The following is a 24,643-nucleotide window of genomic DNA, read 5'->3' on the forward strand; positions in this document are numbered from 1 at the left end:
TTCTCAGGTCCTATGCTTCCTGGCTGATGTTTTGGTCACTTTTGAATGCTGGCGGTGCTTTCACTCTAGTGGTAGCATGAGACGGAGTCTACAACCCACACAAGTGGCTCAGGTAGTGCAGCTCATCCAGGATGGCACATCAATGCGAGCTATGGCAAGAAGGTTTGCTGTGTCTGTCAGCATAGTGTCCAGAGCATGGAGGCGCTACCAGGAGACAGGCCAGTACATCAGGAGACGTGGAGGAGGCCGTAGGAGGGCAACCACCCAGCAGCAGGACCGCTACCTCCGCCTTTGTGCAAGGAGGAGCAGGAAGAGCACTGCCAGAGCCCTGCAAAATGACCTCCAGCAGGCCACAAATGTGCATGTGTCTGCTCAAACGGTCAGAAACAGACTCCATGAGGGTGGTATGAGGGCCCGACGTCCACAGGTGGGGGTTGTGCTTACAGCCCAACACCGTGCAGGACGTTTGGCATTTGCCAGAGAACACCAAGATAGGCAAATTTGCCACTGGCGCCATGTGCTCTTCACAGATAAAAGCAGGTTCACACTGAGCACATGTGACAGACGTGACAGAGTCTGGAGACGCCATGGAGAACGTTCTGCTGCCTGCAACATCCTCCAGCATGACCGGTTCGGCGGTGGGTCAGTCATGGTGTGGGGTGGCATTTCTTTGGGGGGCCGCACAGCCCTCCATGTGCTCGCCAGAGGTAGCCTGACTGCCATTAGGTACCGAGATGAGATCCTCAGACCCCTTCTGAGACCATTTGCTGGTGCGGTTGGCCCTGTGTTCCTCCTAATGCAAGACAATGCTAGACCTCATGTGGCTGGAGTGTGTCAGCAGTTCCTGCAAGAGGAAGGCATTGATGCTATGGACTGGCCCGCCCGTTCCCCAGACCTGAATCCAATTGAGCACATCTGGGACATCATGTCTCGCTCCATCCACCAACGCCACGTTGCACCACAGACTGTCCAGGAGTTGGTGGATGCTTTAGTCCAGGTCTGGGAGGAGATCCCTCAGGAGACCATCCTGAGGTTGGATCAGCCTGTAGTGTGGTTTTCCACTTTAATTTTGAGTGTGACTCCAAATCCAGACCTCCATGGGTTGATAAATTGGATTTCCATTGATTATTTTTGTGCGATTTTGTTGTCAGCACATTCAACTATGTAAAGCAAAAAGTATTTAATAAGATTATTTCTTTCATTCGGATCTAGGATGTGTTGTTTAAGTGTTCCCTTTATTTTTTCGAGCAGTATAGTTTGGTCAGGACGTGGCAGGGGTGTGTTTGTTTTGTGTTGTCGGGGTTTTTGGGTTGTGTTCTATTTTCTAGTTTTTCTATTTCTATGTCTAGTTTATTGTTTTGACTTTCAATTGGAGGCAGCTGTTCCTCGTTGCCTCTAATTGAAGGTCCTATTTAGTAGGGGTGTTTTTTCTATGGGATTTGTGGGTAGTTGTTTCGTGTATGCCTTACAGGACTGTTTGTCGTCGTTGTTTTTGTATACGTGTGTTTTGTTTTGGTTTTCCTTCTTTCTGCCAATAAAAAAGAAGATGAGTATACAGACTCCCGCTGCATTTTGGTCCAATCAATACGACGCTCGTGACATGTTTTCGGAAGATGGGCAGGGACTCTGCTTTCCTAGCTTCAGGGGGAAGCTGGTTCCACCATTGGGCAGCCAGGACAGAGAAGAGCTTGGACTGGGCTGAGCGGGAGCTGCCCTCCCGTACGGGGCAAATCAAATCAAATGTCAAATCAAATCAAATCAAATGTATTTCTATAGCCCTTCTTACATCAGCTGATATCTCAAAGTGCTGTACAGAAACCCAGCCTAAAACCCCAAACAGCAAGTAATGCAGGTGTAGAAGCACGGTGGCTAGGAAAAACTCCCTAGAAAGGCCAAAACCTAGGAAGAAACCTAGAGAGGAATCAGGCTATGAGGGGTGGCCAGTCCTCTTCTGGCTGTGCCGGGTGGAGATTATAACAGAACATGGCCAAGATGTTCAAATGTTCATAAATGACCAGCATGGTCACATAATAATAATCACAGTAGTTGTCGAGGGTGCAACAAGTCAGCAACTCAAGAGTAAATGTCAGTTGGCTTTTCATAGCCAATCATTGAGAGTGTCTCTACTGCTCCTGCTGTCTCTAGAGAGTTGAAAACAGCAAGTCTGGGACAGGTAGCACGTCCGGTGAACAGGTCAGTGTTCCATAGCCGCAGGCAGAACAGTTGAAACTGGAGCAGCAGGACGGCCAGGTGGACTGGGGACAGCAAGGAGTCATCATGCCAGGTAGTCCTGAGGCATGGTCCTAGGGCTCAGGTCCTCCGAGAGAGAGAAAGAAAGAAAGAAAGAAAGAAAGAAAGAAAGAAAGAAAGAAAGAAAGAAAGAAAGAAAGAAAGAAAGAAAGAAAGAAAGAAAGAAAGAATTAGAGAGAGCATACTTAAATTCACACAGGACACCGGATAAGACAGGTGAAATACTCCAGATATAACAGACTGACCCTAGCCCCCCGACACATAAACTACTGCAGCATAAATACTGTAGGCTGAGACAGGAGGGGTCAGGAGACACTGTGGCCCCATCCGATGATACCCCTGGACAGGGCCAAACAGGCAGGATATAACCCCACCCACTTTGCCAAAGCACAGCCCCCACACCACTAGAGGGATATCTTCAACCACCAACTTACCATCTTGAGACAAGGCCGAGTATAGCCCACAAAGATCTCCGCCACGGCACAACCAAGGGGGGGCGCCAACCCAGACAGGAAGACCACGTCAGTGACTCAACCAACTCAAGTGACGCACCCCTCCTAGGGACGGCATGGATTTATCCTCAACACCTGATGCGCGTAATGATGGTGACAGATGTGTGTAATGATGGGCAGCCTGGCGCCCTCGAGCACCAGGGAGGGGGAGCAGGGAGCAGGCATGACCGGTGTGCCCAAACTTTTGACCGGTACTGTATGTAATAAAATAAAAGCAGAATTCTCTGGTATGTGTTGAAGTGTAAGAAGGAAAAAGGCCCTCATGGCAATCTGTTTTGGACTTCTGGGAAAATGTCAAAACGGAGCTGGGGGCATGTTCACATGACTATTTGTACTGGGTGTAGTTGGGAAGAGGCCCTCACGTACCTTAGCACAGCTCAATCTTCTTAAAAATGACTCTTTGTGGCCAGCAAATGCATTCTCCTTAACTGGATAAAAGACCAGCCACCAACAATACATCAGTGGTATTGTGAGATCTTTAAAGTATTGGTACTGGAGAACATAAGTTCTATATTTAGGAACAAGGTAGGAGATTTCGATACAATATGGGACCCCTTTTTGCTATCTCTTCCCCCAAATCTTGCAGATACCCTAAGAAGTGTCAATATAAACATTTTATGAATTTATAGGTCAAGTGGACCCTGGTCGCTTTGTTGTAGAAAATAAATATCTTGTTGTATAGGCCTCTATACTCTGTTAGGGGTATTTTACACACTACAGCCACACATTTTGCAACAGTCAAGTTATTAATGGTATGTAAGGAAAATAAATTAATGAAAATTTAAGTCATGAAAAATTAGAACAGAGAACTGAAAGGGAATGTATAATTCTTATTGTTTTTGAATTTTTTTGTATTGTTTAGGTATTTGTTGGTTATGTTATGTTTAATGTCAGCTTGTTTCATTTTGGAATTGTAACGCCCTGGCCATAGAGAGGGGTTTTTTGTTCTTTATTTTGGTTAGGCCAGGGTGTTACATTGGGTGGGCGTTCTATGTTCCTTTTTCTATGTTTTGGTATTTCTTTGTTTTGGGCCATGTGTGTGGCTCCCAATCAGGCACAGCTGAAGCTCGTTGCTGCTGATTGGGAGTCACACATAAGGAGCATGTTTTTCCTTTGGGTTTTGTGGGTAATTGTTTCTGTTTTGAGTATTTTCCTAACAGGACTGTTTGCTGTCGTTTTTGTTCATTTTGTATTGTTCTCTTGTTTTTTGAATTAAAATTCTAATGATGAACACATCCTCTGCTGCACCTTGGTTCCCTCTTACAGACAGCCGTGACAGGAATTCAAATATATGTACATACAGAACCATTCAAAAGTTTGGACACACCATTCAAGGGCTTTTCTTGATTTTTACTATTTTCTACTTTGTAGAATAATAGTGAAGACATCAAAACTATGAAATAACACACATGGAATCATGTAGTAACCAGAAAAGTGTTAAACAAATCAAAATATATTTTATATTTGAGATTCTTCAAAGTAGCCACCTTTGCCTTGATGACAGATTTGCACACGCTTGGCATTCTCTCAACCAGTTTCATGAGGTAGTCACCTGGAATGCATTTCAATTAACAGATTTGCCTTGTTAAAAGTTAATTTGTGGAATTTCTTTCCTTCTTAATGCGTTTGAGCCAATCAGTTGTGTTGTAACAAGGTAGTGTTGGTATACAGAATATAGCCCTATTTGGTAAAAGGCCAAGTCCATATTATGGCAAGAACAGCTCAAATAAGCAAAGCGAAACGACAGACCATCACTACTTTAAGACATGAAGGTCAGTCAATGCGGAAAATTTTAAAAACGTTAAAAGTTTCTTCAAGTGCAGTCGCAAAAACCTTCAAGCGCTGTGATGAAACTGGCTCTCATGAGGACCGCCACAGGAAAGGCAGACCTAGACTTACCTCTGTTGCAGAGGATAGAGTTACCAGCCTCAGAAATTGCAGCCCAAATAAATACTTCACAGAGTTCAAGTTACAGACACATCTCAACATCAACTGTTCAGAGGAGACTGTGTGAATCAGGCCTTCATGGTTGGATTGCTGCAAAGAAACCACTACTAAAGGACACCAATAAGAAGAAGAGACTTGCTTGGGCCAAGAAACACGAGCAATGGACATTAGACCGATGGAATTTTTGATTTTTGATTCCAACCACCATGTCTTTGTGAGACACAGAGTAGGTGAACAGATGATCTCCGTATGTGTGGTTCCCACCGTGAAGCATGGAGGAGGAGGTGTGATGGTGTGGGGGTGCTTTTCTGGTGACACTGTCAGGGATATATTTAGAATTCAAGGCACACTTAACCAGCATGGCTACCACAGCGTTCTGCAGCGATATGCCAGCTCTTAGTGGGACTATCATTTGTTTTTCAACAGGACAATGACCTAAAACACACCTCCAGGCTGTGTAAGGACTACTTGACAAAGGAGAGTGATGGAGTGCTGCATCAGATGACCTGGCCTTCTCAATCATCTGACCTCAACCCAATTGAGATGGTTTGTGATGAGTTGGATGTCAGAGTGAAGGAAAAGCAGCCAACAATTGCTCAGCATATGTGGGAACTCGTTTGAGACTGTTGGGAAAGCATTCCTCATGAAGCTGGTTGAGAGAATGCCAAGAGTGTGCAAAGCTGTCATCAAGGCAAAGGGTGGCTACTTTGAAGAATCTCAAATATAAATATATGTTTAACACTTTTTTTGGTTACTACATGATTCTATATGTGTTATTTCATAGTTTTGATGTCTTCACTATTATTCCACAATGTAGAAAATAGTAAAAAAAATAAAGAAAAACCCTTGATTGTGTAGGTGTGTCCAAACTTTTGACTGGTACTGTATGTACAATTTGTTTATGATGTTGACCTGGAACAAGGAAAATGATTTAATAATTAAAATATACATATTTAAAAGAAAACTTGAGGCTGCAAATAAAACCACCAACGGGCCAATTTGTTTATGATGCTGAGCTGAAACAAGGAAAATTATATTATAATAAAAAATATTTCTTTCTAAAAGAAAACTTGAGGTTGCAAATAAAATCACCCGCTAGTTTTATTTGCTAGGGGAACCCTGGTATAGAGTGTGATTTGTGAGGTGAATCAATTCGCCCTCCCCCCGTTCGGCTTGAACTGATTATATTGCTGAGGATGAGAGTTTAAGGGTTCCCTCCTCTCCTAGGCCTTCTCCAGCATGGCTTTACAGCAGAATCTCTGGAGATTATGACGTCACGGCCCCTAGTTTGCGGACAGGGAATTGAATCACCCATTCAGGGATCACCGACTAGGATTAAGTGTGGGTAGGTAGTAGCAGGTAGCAAGTGAATGATTGGGAGCCATTGGTTACTGTACATGTACTGTATGTCTCGGTGAAAGAGTACTGAAGTAACTGGAGAGGTTGGACGGTGGGGTTTTGCTAGCATCCTACTGAAGATGAAACATCAGTGATGTGAGAAGTTTGGGTCCTGTGGAACTGCTCTCAGCTGGAAAAGTGAGCATACTGAGTGGTAAGTCCGCTGCACTGTATCTATACAGTCAACAGGATTCTATCTATGAAAGTACATATTATTGCATTAGCACTTGGGATTGACAGTGTTCTGGCTTGTATTGCTATAGGCTACTATAGGCTTGATGCAACAAGCTTCTGTTTCATGGCATGTTTTCTTTTGGAAAGACATTATCTACTGTTGTGTTAATCAGACGTTTTTTTTATCCACTAATCAATTTATCCTCACATGCCAATGAATACTTCATTAGGAAATGTATTTGATTGAGGAAAGTTAGGATCCCATTAATAAACACAGTAAGAGGTGCAACTAACTTTCATGTAATTTCCAGCCTGTCCAACCTTGGGCAAGACCACCAGACCAGCAAGATGAAGGTGAAATGGACCAAGTTAGGCATGGTGGTCTTTTTGCTGATATCCTTGGTCATGACGGGATGCTTTATTTGGCAGTACAGGATGCCAAAATTAAAAATAGGTAAGAGTCAAAAGAGAATTTCCCATCCCATGTGTGGTTCCACATCCACTGATTCAAGAGCCATTCTTGAATTGTGAGTGTGTTCTAATGGGGGACTGTTGAGATGTAGCCATTTCGCCCAAGCAGACAAAAATACTTAGATGTGGGTTTTAACATGGAAACACTTTTGTACATGTGGCTTCCTTATCCTCTTTGGCTTAATTGCTCGTTTGCAGGGGCTGCTGGGGATTACACAAAGCTGCTGGATTACCGGGCCCTTTAATGCAGGCTTTAACCCCGGGGGCGGGAGGGAGGAAGACTACCAAGTGGTACGAAAGTGGGTGTTCCTGTATAGGACACATACTGTACATCAGGCATGTGCACAGATAGGGGTCTACCTGTGCCATGAGCACCTGCCCCTTTGCCCTCTCACTCACCAAGTGTACTTTTGGGTGGTAGTATGGTTATTATTTGTATTCTAATTATACCACCACCCCCAGCACCCCCTGCAGCATAAGATTTGATGAACACTTGATAACACTTGATTTACATCATTATCGATGTTTGGTCTGGTTGGCTGACAGCCTATTCGCAGCAGAGCGAGGCAGAAAGACATAGAGAGGAGCAGCTGCATCTGCGACCCTCTGACCTCCAACCCTTCTTCAGTCGGGAGTTGCACTGTGTCAGGGCAGCAGAGCAACAGCAACACAGATAGTCTACACGCTAGCTAACCACCATACAGTGTCTTCAGAAAGTATTCATACCCCTTGACTTATTCCACATTTTGTGGTGTTACACATAATACCCCATAATGACAAAGTGAAATCTTGTTTTTAGAAATGTATCTCATTTACATAATTATTCACACCCCTGAGTCAATACTTTGTAGAAGCACCTTTGGTGGTGATTACAGCTGTTACATAGTATTTTTGGGTAAGTCTCTAAGTGCTTTGCACACTTGGATTGTACAATACAATTCTTAAACTCTGTCAAGTTGATTGTTGATCATTGCTAGACAGCTATTTGCAAGTTTTGCCATAGATTTTCAAGCCGATTTGTGTCAAAACTGAAACTAGGCCTCTCAGGAACATTCAATGTTGTATTGGTAAGCATCTCCACTGTAGATTTGGCCTTGTGTTTTAGGTTATTGTCCTGCTGAAAGGTGAATTTGTCTCCCAGTGTCTGATGGAAATAGAAATTTCCTCTAGAATTTTGCCTGTGCTTATAGCTGTATTCTGTTTATTTGTATCCCACAAAAAAAACATTGACCATTGACAAGCATACCCATAACATGATGCAGCCACCACCATGCTTGAAAATATAAAGAGTGGTACTCAGTAATGTGTTGTATTGGATTTTCCCCTAACATAACGCTTTGTCTTTAGGACAAAAAGTAAAACATTTGCCACATTTTTTTGCAGTATTAGTGTCTTGTTGCAAACAGGATGCATGTTTTGGAATATTTGTATTCTGTACAGGCTTCCTTCTTTTTTTCCCTATCACAGCCATTAAACTCTGTAACTGTTTTAAAATCACCATTGGCCTCATGGTAAAATCCCTGAGCAGTTTCCTTCCTCTCCGGCAACTGAGTTAGGAAGGACACCTGTGTCTTTGTAGTGACTGGGTGTATTTATATACCATCCAAAGCCTAATTAACAACTTCACCATGCTCAAAGGTATATTCAGTGTCTGCTTTTTTTATTTTTACACATCTACCAATCGTTGCCCTTCTTTTTGAGGCATTGAAAAACCTCCCTGGTCTTTATGGTTGAATCTGTGCTTAGAATTCACTACACTCTTAGAAAAAAAGTTGCTATCTTGAACCTTAAGGGGTTCTTCGGCTGTCGCCATAGGTTCAGGTGGGTGGCCTTTTTTCATTTTGAGCACCTGCCCCGTGAAAGGTCTGTGCACGACCCTGCTGTACATAGCCTGGTACAGAATGACAGAAACATAAACTGGCAACAGAATGAGCATTGTCTACCATTTGTAACACAGACAAATCCTCACATCAGATAGTAAATTACATAACTAATATGTGAGATAAGGTGACATAAAACAACCACAATGGTTAAATGTCACAATTTTAACATAATGAGACCATGTTGCCAAAGAGAATTGGTGAACTTCCATCACTCAAACAGTCTTTTTATACAGTCTTTTTCTGTTGCAACTGAAAATGATTGGCGTTGATAGACGTGAACTGGCTTAATGGCCCAGTTTGGTACCACGTGAAGTGTGATTCACCACCTGCACTTGTTACATCCATTTTCTTTCTGTTCACAGACAATGTTGTGAACATTGAGGTGAAGGAGGAAAAGATGTGCCCTCGTTTCCCTGAGCCAGTACTCCTGGAACATCCCATCCCTGCACTTAAGGAAGCATTAGAAAAGGTCAACAATAACATTTCAATCATGAGATCATGAATGGAATTTGATTGATAACAAAACGTGAATTCGACAAGCACTAGACTAGATATACAGACATGTATAGCTGCCTATTTGGCATTGACTTTACTTTACTTTCTCAAACATGACAGATTTGCCCTGTGTTGTTTTTGAGGCAGAATGCACGACATGCACATTTTTCTTCACAAGATGCCATTTTTTCCCATACAGATAGATGTTGTCCTAAGGTTAAGTATTCATGACACTACACTACCAGCTCTGTCTGCCATCGTTATCTTCAATAACTCTGTGTTGTGGAACGGAAACTTTGGCAGAAGGAATGGGAGTGATCCATCCTCGCCTCCACCCAACGAATACACAGTGTACAGGTGAGCTCTGCTCTCCTCTGTTGTTAAAACATTTGTTAGAAGCATGTTAGATGAGATTTGCATGATTTCTGTGACAGATTTGTATCTATTTCTAGAGACTGGGTCAGGTTGACAATGAGAATATTGGGGGATTTGCCACAAATGTGAATGATTGCAGAAGTAATAACACTCGACAATTGTTTTCCCAACAGAATCGCTAGTCTCTCGAAGATCTTCCCGACACTGATGCTGTACAAGCTATGGGAGGAGGGGAAGGTGGCCTCCTTGGATGACCCTTTGGAGAAGTATGCAGCAAACTTCACCATCAAGAACCCGCTGGGGAAGCGGCGGGAAATTGTGGATGTCAAGGCTGGTTCTGACAGAGATACCCAGCCACGCTCCCCCTCTGTCACCCTGCGCAGGATGGCCGGTCAGCTCTCTGGTAAAGGCACACTTCCTCTTCATGACTGTACATTAACCTTAGCTTACCCTGGCCCTTACTTGAATGGAGAGAGAGGCTATACTTAGATCGAGACTTGTCCCTAAAGATGGAGGTAATAAGCTCCTGGCCTATTAGCCTTTTCTCCTGACCAGATCCCTCTGACTGTGCTGTAATGTAATGTACTGTACTCTACTCTCACTGGATTAAACCTGAGGAAAGCACTACGTGATAAAGGAAGTTCCCTTGTACATTTCTTTAACTCCAGAACGTTTGACATTCTTTTGACTCCAGAATTTGTTTCGTCTTCAGGGTTACCCAGGCGGCTTCGGGCAACAAATCTACTCTGGGGTGGAGACACAGAGGCTGCTATAGATCTACTACAGGATGATGTCCTAGTGGCAGACCCAGGCACCAAGTAAGATGCACCTCATTCCCGTTCCTGTTAAGAGCTTATCCAGTCAATTTTGGTAAAGGGTGGTGGTGATTTAATGTGACTGTGACATGGGGTTGCAGGTACCCTAGCGGTTAAGAGCGTTGGGCCAATAGCCGAAAGGTTGCTGGTTTGAATCCCGAAGCCGACTAGGGGGAAAATCTGTTGACGTGTCCTTGTGCAAGGCACTTAACCCTAATTGCTCCTGTAAGTCACTCTGGATAAGCGTGTCTGTAAAATGACTTAAATGTAAAAATCACCAATACTTCCTCTCGCTCCCCTAGATGTCACTACAGCAACGTGGCCTTCTCTTTACTGGCTAATGTCTTGGCCGAGAACTTTGCGAAATCCGACTACGAGAGCTGGGTGTCTGACAACATCCTGGAGCAGCTGGGCATGGAGGACACAGGCTTTGATATAACCCCAGCCATTCAGAGCCAGATGGCGGTGGGCGTGTACAGCAGCGGCCAATCGGCACCCCTCTACGACCTGGGCTGGTATCGGCCCGCTGGCCAGATGTACTCCACGGCAGCCGACATGGCCAAACTGGCCATGGTGCTTCTGGGGGCCTACAGCCGGCCCCTCCTCCAACATGACACCCTGAAGACCCTGCTGACCCCTCTGTTTCGCTGCCACCAGGGCTACTTTGCCAACTACACCGGCACGCCCTGGGAGGTCAACGAGCAGCTGGGCTACGAGGTGGTTCGTAAGGACGGAGACCTGGACGGCTACGCCACCACCTTCTCCCTGGTTCCCCAACTGAAGCTGGGCCTGGTGGTGCTGATGGCCGGAGTGAGGCCGCCAATAATGGACGGGGATCTGGTCACCCAGGCCTACAGCCACCTCATCCCAGCCATGGAGAGCGCTTTCAGGAATGCACAGCGCAAGCTCTCGCCGCCGCCCGACCCCACGCCCTATGTGGGCCTCTTCACCTACCAGAACATGACCTTCTATGAGATAAAGGCAAGTTTGGGCGGGGTGCTGGTCATGCAGCAGTTTGGGCCCCAGGTGGACACCATGATGCTGGCCAAGTACAGGACTATCAGGCTGGACTTCCTGCAGGAGAGGGTGTTCAGGGTGGTGTTCGAGGGGGAGTACCCCTGCAAGCTGAAGGTCAACAGCATGTCAGTGTCGCTGGAGACCCAGGACAGGCAACTCTTTAACTTCTATTATTTCAACAAGAAGGGCGTGTCGCCTGGATTCGACTCTCCTGGGCTCAACACTTACAAAGTGCTCCGGATAGCTCAACGGCCAATCTTCAACAGTTAAACCCTGAACTGTTTTTATTGTATGGAATTACAGATGGAATTCTGGATTTTAAGTGGATCATTTCAGAGCCTGAACAGTGTGCAGAGACTTTGGAATTAAAAATTTTCTACCCTTTCAAATGCTTTTTATGTGTATAACGTCACATAAATGAGTAAATTGTTGTTTTTCCTACAGTGAATGTCAGAGGGCCTTGTTATTGTGTTCTGTAAAGTAGTCGTTTTGTAATTATCTTATCTTTAATGTCAATTGTCTTCCATGCAAATATCATGCTGTCTCATGCATGAAGTTATTCTTATTGAATGATCCATCATTAAGGTTACATGAAGGTTCAATTAAATGGGTGCGTTAAATTGTTTGTTGTTATACTGCGGTGACACATTTATTCTGATAAACTTATCTTGTTACTTCAATGAAAGAAGCTGCCATCACTATGATAGATAATTGTCTCACAACAAAATATGACTAGTGAAAATTCTGTAAGCTAATGTCCACTTTTCTCACTTTTAATTAATTTAAGTGCCTCAAATGATCTTGGGAAAGAAAATCCTGTTGTCTAAATGTTTTGTCTCCACAGGTTAGAGGGCAAGTGCAGAGCTCCCTGGCCTGAAGGAAAACTCCACCCAAAAACATTTTGGGATTTGTTTCATTAGTCCATTGTTGATATAGTCCCAAAATGTTTTGCATGTCAGTAATCAAGTTTTCAAGATATGTAACTTTCAAAATACAATAGTACTGCATTCATATGATGCTGTGTTTTGCATCATACAATGCAATTATACAAAATTTAGTAGAGTCCATATGCTGTCAACACAAATAAACTCAGCAACAAAAATGTGTAAATATTTGTATGAACATAAGATTCAACAACTGAGACATAAACTGAACAAGTTCCACAGACATGTGACAGAAATTGAACAATGTGTCCCTGAACAAAGGGGGGGTCAAAATCAAAAGTGACAGTCAGTATCTGGTGTGGCCACCAGCTGCATTAAGCACTGCAGTGCGTCTCCTCCTCATGGACTGCATCAGATTTGCCAGTTCTTGCTGTGAGATGATACCACTCTCTTCCACCAAGGCACCTGCAAGTTCCCGGACAATTCTGGGGGGTATGGCCCTAGCTCTCACCCTCCGATCCAACAGGTCCCAGACGGGCTCAATGGGATTGAGATCTGGGCTCTTTGCTGGCCAAGGCAGAACACTGACATTCCTGTCTTGCAGGAAATCACGCACAGAACGAGTAGTATGGCTGGTGGCATTGTCATGCTGGAGGGTCACGTCAGGATGAGCCTGCAGGAAGGGTACCACATGAGGGAGGAGGATGTCTTTCCTGTAACGCACAGCGTTGAGATTGCCTGCAATGACAACAAACTCAGTCCGACGATGCTGTGACACACCGCCCCAGACCATGACGGACCCTCCACCTCCAAATCGATCCCGCTCCAGAGTAAAGGCCTCGGTATAACGCTCATTTCTTCGACGATAAACGCGAATCCGACCATCACCCCTGGTGAGACAAAACCACGACTCGTCAGTGCAGAGCACTTTTTTGTCCAGCGACGGTGGGTTTGTGCCCATAGGCAACGTTGTTGCCGGTGATGTCTGGTGAGGACCTGCCTGACAACAAGCCCTCAGTCGAGCCTCTCTCAGCCTATTGCGGACAATCTGAGCACTGATGGAGGGATTGTGCGTTCCTGGTGTAACTCGGGCAGTTGTTGTTGCCATCCTGTACCTGTCCTGCATGTGTGATGTTCGGATGTACTGATCCTGTGCAGGTGTTGTTACACGTGGCCTGCCACTGCGAAGACGATCAGCTGTCCATCCTGTCTCCCTATAGCACTGTCTTAGGCGTCTCACAGTACGGACATTGCAATTTATTGCCCTGGCCACATCTGCAGTCCGCATGCCTCCTTGCAGCATGCCTAACGCACGTTCACGCAGATGTGCAGAGACACTGGGCATCTTTCTTTTGGTGTTTTTCAGAGTCAGTAGAAAGGCCTCTTTAGTGTCCTAAGTTTTCATAACTGTGACCTTAATTGCCTACCGTCTCTAAGTTGTTAGTGTCTTAACGACCGTTCCACAGGTGCATGTTCATTAATTGTTTATGGTTCATTGAACAAGCATGGGAAACAGTGTTTAAACCCTTTACAATGAAAATCTGTGAAGTTATTTAGATTTCTACAAATTATCTTTGAAAGACAGGGTCCTGAAAAAGGGATGTTTCTTTTTTTGCTGAGTTTATATTTATATAAGTATGCATACACAGTACCAGTCAAAAGTTTGGACACACCTACTCATTCAAGGATTTTTCTTTATTTTTACTATTTTCTACATTGTAGAATAATAGTGAAGACAAAAACTTTGCACACGCTTTGAACAAGCTTTGCACACGCTTGGCATTCTCTCAACCAGCTTCATGCAGAGAAAGGCATTCTCTCAACCACCCCTGGAATGCCTTTCAATTAACAGGTGTGCCTTGTTAAAAGTTAATTTGTGGAATTTCTTTCCTTCTTAATGTGTTTGAGCCAATCAGTTGTGTTGTGACCAGGTAGGGGTGGAATACAGAAGATAGCCCTATTTGGTAAAAGACAAGTCCATATTATGGCAAGAACAGCTCAAATAATCAAAGAGAAATGACAGTCATCATTACTTTAAGACATGAAGGTCAGTCAATGCGGAACATTTCAAGAACTTTGAAAGATTCTTCAAATGCAGTCGAAAAAAATCATCAAGCGCTATGATGAAACTGACTCTCATGAGGACCTCTACAGGAAAGGAAGACCCAGAGTTACCTCTGCTGCAGAGAATAAGTTCATTAGAGTTACCAGCCTCAGAATTCTGCAATTAACTGCACCTCAGATTGCAGCCCAAATAAATGCTTCACAGAGTTCAAGTAACAGACACATCTCAACATCAACTGTTCAGAGGAGACTGTGTGAATCAGGCATTCATGGTCAAATTGCTGCAAAGAAACCACTACTATAGGACACTAATAATAAGAAGAGACTTACTTGGGCCAAGAAACATGAGCAATGGACATTAGACCAGTGGAAATCTGTCCTTTGGTCTGATGAGTCCAAATTTTAGATTTTTGGTTCCAACCGGGGTGAGACGTAGAGTAGGTGAATGGATGATCTTCGCATGTATGGTTCCCACCGTGAAGCATGGAGTAGGAGGTGTGATGGTGTGGGTGCTTTGCTGGTGCCATTGTCAGTGATTTATTTAGAATTCAAGGCACACTTTACCAGCATGGCTACCACAGCATTCTGCAGCGATACACCATCCCAGTTGGTTCGCGCTTAGTGGGATTATAATTTGTTTTTCAACAGGACAATGACCTAAAACACACCTCCAGGCTGTGTAAGGGCTATTTGACCAAGAAGGAGAGTGATGGAGTGGGGCATGTAGCCTAGTGTTTAGAGTGTTGGGACAGTAATTGAAAGTTTGCTGGATCGAATCCCGGAGCTGACAAGGTAAAAATCTGTTGTTCTGCCCCTGTGCAAGGGAGTTAACCCACTGTTCCCCGGGCGCCGAAGACATGGATGACAATTATGACAGCCTCCCGCACCTCTCTGATTTAGAGGTGTTGGGTTTGACTGGTACTGTATATTTTTTCACTACATTGTAGTGAAACAAAACTCAAAGATACTTTGTTTGTCCTTAGACTGTGGTTCACTTTAGATTTCCATCACAGTGGGGATTTTCAGTGCATACAATACAGTAGAAAGACACTAATCAACACAATACTAATATTAATATTAATGTTAATGCTAAATGGGTTGAGGGAGATTAAAGTGTATAAACTGTATAAATTGAAGAAGTGCTTGATACCATACTCTGAATGTGAGGCTGCTGACGAGAGGACAGCTCATAATAATGGCTGGAATGGAATGGAATCAACCACATGGAAAACATGTTTGATTTGTTCAATACAATTTTAAATCTTTATTTTAACAGGGAAAACAGACTGAGACCTGGATCTCTTTTACGGCTGTGCCCTGTGTAAACATGTTGACATGTACAGTTTTAGGCATACAGACAAGAACATTTCAAACATACAAAACAAAGACACAATTCAACAGAAACAATCACAGACATCATATTGATCCTCCATAACATTTTTAAAATGGGCAAGGGACACCAGAGTGTCTAACTTAAGTTGGATCTGCAGTTTGTTCCATAAATAAGGCGCAAAGGAACTAAAGGCAGTCCTACCCAACTCTGTGGAGACCGCAGGAGTCTCTAATTTAATCCACATCTGTGATCTGGTTTTAAAATTTGTATATCTAGTGGAAATTAATGATGATATATATGGAGGTAGTTTTAAAAGAAGCGCTTTATAAATAAACAAGAGAGCATGTTGCTCTCGCCTCACAGATAGAGAGGCCCAACCCACATGTTGATATAGGATACAGTGATGAGTTTTATTCTGTTCCAGCCTTTACTATGAGTCTATCCTCCCCAATTAAGGTGCCACCAGCCACTTGTGCTGTGCAAATGTTGACTCATGATAACACTGTAATTTGTCAAGCAAGGGGTATTGATTTCTGACATTTCTCAGAAAACGCAGTTGGAAAGATAAATATCAAATTTTTGGTCCATTTTAGGTAATAAAGCAAAAGGAAGGACACCGACTTGTGGTTTAGAGACCTATTTAGTTAGATGTAATGTCCCCTGTTTAGGGGACCTCCGTGGTTCTGGTACCTGTTCCAACCAACATCTTCGCTTACAAATCGATCTGTGGACACCGTAGATCGAAATGGCTTGAATTGAGTGATACCCCTGGTTCACAGACACAATTGTCACACCTTGATCAGCTTCACCTGTCTTCGTTATTGTCTCCACCCCCTCCAGGTGTCGCTTGTTTTCCCCAGTGTATTTATCCCTGTGTTTCCTGTCTCTCTGTGCCAGTTCGTCTTGTATGTTTCCAAGTCAACCAGCAGTTTTCTTGTTCTCCTGCTTTTTGCATTCTCCTTTTTCCTAGTCCTCCTGGTTTTGACCCTTGCCTGTTTTTGGACTTTGTACCCACCTGTCTGACCATTCTGCCTGCCTTGACCACAAGCCTGTCTGCTACTCTGTACCTCCTGGACTCTGATCTGGTTTTGACCTTTTTCTCTGTCCACGACCATTCTCTTGCCTACCCCTTATGCCTCTTTAGTGTCCTAAGTTTCATAACTGTGACCTTAATTGCCTACCGTCTGTAAGCTGTTAGTGTCTTAACGACCGTTCCACAGGTGCATGTTCATTAATTGTTTATGGGTCATTGAACAAGCATGGGAAACAGTGTTTAAACCCTTTCAATGAAGATCTGTGAAGTTATTTGGATTTCTACGAATGATCTTTGAAAGACAGGGTCCTGAAAAAGGGACGTTTATGACTGAATCACTGTAAAAAGAACAAAACCCTATTGAGTTGGTGGTTTACTAAGGGAACCGATTTAAAAATGTCAAAGTTTAAAACACAATTTATTATTTGTAAGAAATTGTGGAATAGTGTCCACCTAAGTCTCAATTTTCGATAGTGACTAAACAGGAACAGAAAGTTAAGGCTCTATTCAATCCGTATTGCGTAATTTCAGCGTTACAGCGTGATTGAAATTTAAAGGCAATGTTCCCACGTTAGTAAAAACTGCATTCACGGTAAACGCTGCATATGTCAGCTCAATGGAAAAGGACCTTTAAATGTCTATCACGCAATCTGTAACACTTGAGCGATACAGATTGAACAGAGCCCCCGTTAATCTTTCTGAAATGGACACTTTATTTATCAACACAGCGTACAGTAAATGATGTATCACATAGAGACAAGAAAAATATCCTTGGGTTCATTAACCCAATAAAACATGTCTGATTCCTCTCTTGGCTTCTCTTACTGTTTTCTGACAGTAGGAACAGTACCAGGTTATTTATGGCACCATATAGACCTAATAACCTGCTATTTATTAACTAGAGATAACATGCTGTAATTATTACCAATCATATCCTTTTTGAGCCTGGATGGAGTGCAGTCAACAAATTGCAATTTTTTTTTTATATCAAGAGAAACCCAGAAACAGGACATACTGTATCACAGAGAAACAGAAAAGATGAAGACTGCTCTCTATTGTCCTGCTCCTCGTGGCTTTTTGCCAGATGTCTAATGCTGTTCTTGTCAAGGTAAGTATCAATCAGCACTTTGGGGAAAAACTGAGCTTTTATGAATATGTACTTGAATGAGATTTGATTCCTGGTGCATCCACCCCATAGGTTTATCTAACTTTGTAAATCAGTGCGTATGTTTTTGTTGTATTTTTTCTAATATCACTCTTAGAGAGTGAGCTGGACACACTTATACCCATTGTGCCTAGCTGCTGTAATGATCCATTTTTGTTTTCTATTCTCTCCCTAGGAAGGAGATGTCCTATTCTCTCTGGAATCAGTGAGAAAACTTTGATGGACAGTGAAGGGACGTTTAAGCAAGACCAGCACAGTGGCTGTGTGTGCACACCTTTCTCTCCCTGAAGAATTCATTTCTTTGTTCCAAAGCAAGGATGCTGGGGTATCCTTCGCAAGGTTAGGTGAGTTAAAGCTGCACTCCTTAACATTTTCCAGTAGGGGGCACTCATGAGTAAAACTGCATCCGGAGTCCAGGTGAGGACCGGGTTTGGGAAACCAAACTAACTAATTAGCAACTGAGCTTCCAAACTGTAATTTTGAAAAGGAAGAAGTGACCCGATGATTGATTGCCTGAAAAACATTGGTATTTTACCATTTATTTTCAAATATGGATAATAGTGTTGAAAGTCCATTGGCTTATTAGTGGATTCTTTCTGTAATATTGTGAAAAACTATAAATACCGTGTGTGCGTGTGTACATGCACACGCTTCTAAATGTACAGTATTTGCATGTGTCGGTATGCGTTTGTATAAATACTTAAGGGAAGATTATCTGTGGTAATTGTACTGGTTGTGAACAGCAGGTGTGGCTGCCCATCCTCATGCCTGTGAGAGCTACATGTACTGGCTGTTGAAAGGGACACCTGCCAACCTTTCTACAAGACATCTCATTTATCTTGTCAGTTTCAAGCAAAATATGTTTGAACCAAGATTAATATTTGTCAATTGCTGGTTTCTCACCATGTCAGATTCTAATAAGCTTTATACTCATACTGTTACAGTGGTCATGGCATCTCAGTCTATACACTAGAGAAGCATATGTGAAAGACATTTCTGTATCAGCCAATTGAATAGTTCTAATTAATTATTCTCTCACTGCCCTGTTATTGACTGATTATTTGTATAGGAGACTCCACTCAATGTATATCAATTAAATGTATTCACTAAGTAAAATATTTTCCAACTGGACTTTGATGTAGATACTATGGTCTTTTATCACTGCAGAAAAGTGTACACACATACCATTAAGGTTTTATTTTTGGAGTACAAAATGTATACGAAAACTAGTTCCATAAATACAAATACTAAACAAGTTTAGAACTTGAAGAATGAAAAGTGAGTTTCTAATCCTAAACATCAGATACAAACATGATGCCGATGACACTTTGGTTTGAGGGTTACAGCAGGTTTCAAAGTCTATAAAAGGCCTGCAGGACATGTTGCAGTGACGAAAAAAAAAAAACTGAGTGATTATCTATTAAAATCTGCATTTTATTGTGTAAACTATCCCTTCAATATGATACTGAGCACAAAATGGATTTGGAAATGGTGGTGTTCCCAAAAATGTATTCATTTAGATCACTAAAATCTATTCCAAATGTCAAGTTTTTCACCCAAAATAGGTGGGGGAAACCTGAACGTCCCTCCATATTCCGTTCCAATTAACCCTAGTAGTATATCACACAAAATAATACAAACTTGGAATGACAGTTTATTTTTCTTAGTTTCGCACTAGAGTTTGTAAGAGTAATTGAATTCCACTACCCCAGACTTCTGGAGGCCAGGGACCCTACCTGGTGGCCAGTTTGACAGACAACTACATATGGTTAAGGCTTGTCCCTTTGAAAATGGCCTTCACGGAAGTAGAAAGAACATTGACACAGGACAATAAATTAAGAAAGCAAACAAAATTATTCAAATTTAGAATCCTTAAACACCTGTTTTCTTAACACAAAAGGCAAGAAATAAAAAAGGATGCAATGATTTTAGGTTATTTTGTTGAATTTATATACAAAAATACTGAAGTAAGTATCACAACCCACCAATTCAAGGCGTGAACTGTAACATTGTGTACTGTCCTGTGCAATGGATGGTGTTAATAACCTAACAACTCAATAGTCCTAGGCAGGTTTTCAACCACTTTCCCGCCAAGACCAAAATACCCAAAACGCCAACTTCCAGTCAAGAATCAAATATACACTGAGTGTAGAAAACATTAAGAACACTTTCCTAATATTGAGTTGCAGCCCCCTCCTTTTGTCCTCAGAACAGCCTCAATTTGTCAGGGCATAGCTTTCACCTAGATTCACCAGTCTAGGTCATGGAAAGAGCAGGTGTTATGTTTTGTAAACTCAGTATATTATCAATGGAGAAGTAATCCAGATGCAACTACCTCCATTTTTTTTAAACTGACTTACAGAAAGCTCCACAACTTTGGCGACTTAAGTATATAAACTCACCAAAAAAAGAAACGTCCCTTTTTCAGGACCCTGTCTTTCAAAGATAATTCGTAAAAATCCAGAAAACCCTTTACAATGAAGATCTGTGAAGTTTAAACACTGTTTCCCATGCTTGTTCAATGAACCATAAACAATTAATGAACATGCACCTGTGGAACGGTTGTTAAGACACTAACAGCCTACAGACGGTAGGCAATTAAGGTCACAGTTATGAAACTTAGGCCTTTCTACGGACTCAAAAACACCAAAAGAAAGATGCCCAGGGCCCCTGCTCATCTGCGTGAAAGTGCCTTAGGCATGCTGCAAGGAGGCATGAGGACTACAGATGTGGCCAGGGCAATAAAATGCAATGTCTATACTGTGAGACGCCTAAGACGGTGCTACAGGGAGACAGGACGGACAGCTGATCATCTTCGCAGTGGCGAGCCGCGGTTTTGTCTCACCAGGGGTGATGGTCGGATTCGTATTCATCATCGAAGGAATGAGCGTTAAACCGAGGCCTGTACTCTGGAGCGGGATCGATTTGGAGGTGGAGGGTCCGTCATGGTCTGGTGTGTCACATCATCATCGGATTGCAGGCAATCTCAATGCCGTGCGTTACAGGGTCCTCCTCCCTCATGTGGTACCCTTCCTGCAGGCTCATCCTGACATTACCCTCTAGCATGACAATGTCACCAGCCATACTGCTCATTCTGTGCGTGATTTCCTGCAAGACAGGAATGTCTGTTCTGTCATGGCCAGCGAAGAGCCCGGATCTCAATCCCATTGAGCACGTCTGGGACCTGTTGGATCAGAGGGTGAGGGCTAGGGCCATTCCCCCCAGAAATGTCCGGGAACTTGCAGGTGCCTTGGTGGAAGAGTGGCGTAACATCTCACAGCAAGAACTGGCAAATCTGGTGCAGTCCATGAGGAGATGCACTGCAGTACTTAATGCAGCTGGTGGCCACACCAGATACTGACTGTTACTTTTCATTCCCCCCCTTTGTTCAGGGACACATTATTCCATTGTTAGTCACATCTGTAGAACTTGTTCAGTTTGTCTCAGTTGTTGAATCTTATGTTCATACAAATATTTACACGTTAAGTTTGTTGAAAATAAATGCAGTTGACAGTGAGAAGACGTTTCTTTTTTTGCTGAGTTCATATATTTTTAAACCTCCCACTTCAGGCTGGATGTGCATTTCCTTTTAATTTAGCAAATATTTGCCTCGTATTTTAACTCTGCATTGTTGGGAATGGGCTCATAAGTAAGCATTTCACTGTAAAGTCCACACCTGTTGTATTTGGTGCATGTGACATGTGTAGTTCATGCTTGCATAATCTATGAGCAGAATTACTTAACCTCAATTAGCCACAAAATCTTAGTTTGAAAGAGGCTGTTTACTAGAAGCTGTGCGGCGCCATTTTCCATACATTTTCCCCGACATGGGCCAGCCCCCTAACAATTCGAGTTCCAACCAATGTGCTTCAGCCCCTCACTATTTGAGTGACAGCTAGCAAGACGCACACAGCAGAGCGAGAGCAATGACGTGGTGCACATATCTGCACATATGTAGTACGTAATTTTCAGGGACCACTTTTGGCTCGTGAGCGCTACTTTCAGAACTACTGGCTAAAAAGTATACAGAAGTACCAGGAATCTCTAACTACTAATAACGGCGTTTATGAACTTAAGTACCACCATGTCCATTTGAGTCTAGCTGGGTAAGTTACTTGTGCACAGTACAACATCCACAGTACAACTCATTCAGTAGCTAACGGTTCCTGCATTGCATAGGAGAGTCCAAAGAGACAAAGCTCTAAACTCAGATAGCGTTGCCAATATGCTACGGACCATCAGCTTCTATGAAACAGAGAGACACCCTTCGTCCATCCTCCACCACCATGGGACCAACCTGCCACAGCGGTAGGCTTGAGCCTGGTCAGAGTACCGTATAAATACGGTGTTCTGGACACTTTCCGGCAGTGTGGAGTGGCTCCAGAGAGGAGGGGTTACGAGTCTCTCAGCATACTGATCTCGGCAAAGAGCTTGAGCGCAGGCCCCAGTTTGATATTCATGGTGCCCATGAGGTGGTCCTCTTTCAGCAGCAGCAAAGACTGGCCGTCGATCTCCTGCGAGCGGAACTCCTTGGCTATCTCCAAGCAACCTGGGAACAAAACAGCCACTCATCAGCTAGCTTTCTAAAAAATATATATACTAAAAAAATAACATTACACATAACCACCAGGTTGTAGGCAAGTCTTTTCTAAAAATCCCTCTTGCTTGCTGCTTGATTTATGACAGGGGTCAGGTCACCAATTATGTTCCTGGAACCGATATCTATGTTTTAGTTTTAGTTTGATTTCATTTGTATTTCAACTAATCAAACGACTAAGTTTGTTGACTGAAGTAGGTGTGTTACTACTGGGCTAAAAGAAAAGCCTAAACACCCTGCATTTCTCCAGGGTGACCACTGTTGTATTGGGCTGCTACTCTGCCATTTAGCAACCGTTGGAGTAAATGGAAAATGTCGCAGTGCCCACCTGGCAGGGAGCAGATGAACTCGTAGACCTCCTCCACGTTCCACTTGGCCGGGTCGCTGGGCTGGAAGAGGGGCAGCTCTTGTCCACAGCCCTCCGTGTGCTCAGCCCCTCTGCCCGCCTGGGACCTGGGAGCACTAGAGCTGGCAGCAGACAGTGGGGGTGAAGGGGGACCCTCGTAGCTGGACATGTCTAAACACTGGCTGAACTCCCTGTGACCAGGGTGAGAGGGGTGGCTGGATGTCACCGATCCACCCCCAGGTTGTTGCCCAGTAGTGGGAGTCTGAAAACACAAAGGAAGGATATAGCTTTGAAGTGATATGGGATTATTGCCATTCTAGCCAGAAAGAGGGTCTCAATGGAAATATGTTTATGAAGTCATATAGTGCTTTGATTCTTGATATTTTGTGAACAGTGCCATTTCACCTGTTTTTTGGTCTCGGAGCTTGAGTTCTGGTGGTTCCCAACGGATGTTCTCTGCTTCTTCAGTTTCTCCATCGTGGTTTGTCGATTTGGAAAGAGGCCCATTCGCTTTGTACACCCCACATTGTACCTGCACAAACATTTTATGGGGGGAAAAAAATAAATGTATCAACAAGTAGCTTGGGTAATTAAGTGTTTAAGGCTGAGCAAGCCATTTGTTTAATTGTCAATTCATTTCTAAACATCTGAGTAACAAATGAAAAGCTCAAGTAAAGAATAAGCCATTCATTTATTTGTTATTCCTGCACTTGTGTACTACTGCTGTAATTACTGCAGCAACAACTGCTGGCGAAAAAGTCATTCAGGATGCCTGGGTTATATTCATTAGACCACACCTTTGCTAAATGTTTTTCAATGGAAAATAAAAGTTCAGATAGTCCCTCCCTTTTGCAGTACGTTTCCTTATGAGTACGACCCAGATCTCAGTCCCAGCATCTTGTCTACCCAGGCCTTACCGTTTGGCACATACTGTGGAGCAGAACCTCTTGGATCTCTTGAAGTTGTAGGCAAAGTCCACTCTGCCACACAGCTCACACGTCAGGGTGGGCTCCTCTTGCTGCTTCAGCTCTGCACAGCAACAACAGTTTCACGTCAACACATGGGAACCAGAGAAGCAGTGGTAAAAATACAGTGGGTATTAACACAATGCGGGTTGGCATGACAAGTAATGAGCGTGGCTTCATGTCTACGGAGGCAAGTGGTTGGTTGACTTTCTGATGATCAGAGAGTTGATGTGAGACTGAAAGAAAACCCTAAAGACAGTCCTACAGTACGGATCAAGAAGAGCAAATCCAAGTGCCAATATGTACAAACATTTGTGCTGAGATTCAAGCAGAAGTGGGACGTGAAGCCAGGTAGCCAATGCCACAATGATAAGCTTGTAGTTCTGGGTTAATAGGCCTTTTCTCATTTGGGCAAAAGTCCATCCTCCGTCCTCTCTCCTCTGTGACTGGATACAGATAAGTGGTCGAGGAGTGTGTCAATTCATTAGGAGGCAAATGAAAGACAGTCCTCCACTCCTCGATAGCCTCCTTTTGGCGAGGAAGCACGTGTATCCTACAGCAGAATAGTTTTGATATCTGCCACACCCTCTTTGAATCAGCTGTTGTGCATGCTTTTCTCCTCCGACAATACACATTTAAAAACAATCTGTTTCTTGTCCTTTTATCTATAAAATGTCTTGCACAACTAACCTAATTCGTTTTATCACTTTACACTTATTTTGGGATTCCCCCTTGTAAACGTAATTTGCAAGTGGAGAAGCTTCTCATTTCGTATAAGCGCATTTTCGTCCACGTTCACTCTCCTCGGCCGCCTCTCCTCGATTACCTTTGACCTTTTTGAAAAGGGGGCAAGACGGAGGAGAGAGGACGCAGGAGTTGAGCAAATCTAATTGAGAAAAGGCCATTGAGTGGGCCAAGC

At 43.3% G+C, this 24,643-nt stretch overlaps 2 protein-coding genes across 9 annotated transcripts in view; one reads left to right on the forward strand and one right to left on the reverse strand.

The window, feature by feature from the left end:
* Nucleotides 1-6,042: 6,042 nt before the first annotated feature.
* On the forward strand, nt 6,043-12,447 carry LOC106572329 (beta-lactamase-like protein 1). The gene is made up of 8 exons (XM_082961496.1): nt 6,043-6,261; nt 6,593-6,808; nt 6,951-7,051; nt 8,908-9,104; nt 9,330-9,487; nt 9,679-9,908; nt 10,218-10,323; nt 10,623-12,447. Exons 2-8 carry the CDS (start codon nt 6,630-6,632, stop codon nt 11,605-11,607), a joined length of 1,956 nt encoding a protein of 651 aa, XP_082817622.1. The 5' UTR covers nt 6,043-6,261; nt 6,593-6,629; the 3' UTR covers nt 11,608-12,447.
* Nucleotides 12,448-18,998: 6,551 nt separating this feature from the next.
* LOC106572235 (polyhomeotic-like protein 2) overlaps nt 18,999-24,643 on the reverse strand; it is a 44,936-nt gene continuing 39,291 nt past the window's right edge. For all 8 annotated transcript variants that reach the window (XM_014146248.3, XM_014146246.3, XM_014146245.3 and 5 more), the window contains 4 exons: nt 23,677-23,788; nt 23,165-23,291; nt 22,742-23,021; nt 18,999-22,365 (listed from right to left, as the gene is read on the reverse strand). In XM_014146248.3, coding sequence (XP_014001723.3) covers nt 22,211-22,365; nt 22,742-23,021; nt 23,165-23,291; nt 23,677-23,788 — 674 coding nt within the window. In that variant the 3' untranslated portion in view covers nt 18,999-22,210. The remainder of the gene's footprint in view (nt 22,366-22,741; nt 23,022-23,164; nt 23,292-23,676; nt 23,789-24,643) is intronic.

The sequence above is a fragment of the Salmo salar genome, chromosome 15, assembly GCF_965601325.2.
Source record: "Salmo salar chromosome 15, fSalSal1, whole genome shotgun sequence".
Classification (NCBI taxonomy): domain Eukaryota; kingdom Metazoa; phylum Chordata; class Actinopteri; order Salmoniformes; family Salmonidae; genus Salmo; species Salmo salar.

Excerpts from the sequence above, each read along its gene's own strand:
- LOC106572329 (XM_082961496.1), top strand. The coding sequence starts at position 6,630 with ATGAAGGTGAAATGGACCAAGTTAGGCATGGTGGTCTTTTTGCTGATA. Across the intron at positions 9,909-10,217 it reads GATGGCCGGTCAGCTCTCTG|GGTTACCCAGGCGGCTTCGG; the intron begins GTAAAGGCACAC and ends TTTCGTCTTCAG. Across the intron at positions 10,324-10,622 it reads GTGGCAGACCCAGGCACCAA|ATGTCACTACAGCAACGTGG; the intron begins GTAAGATGCACC and ends TCGCTCCCCTAG.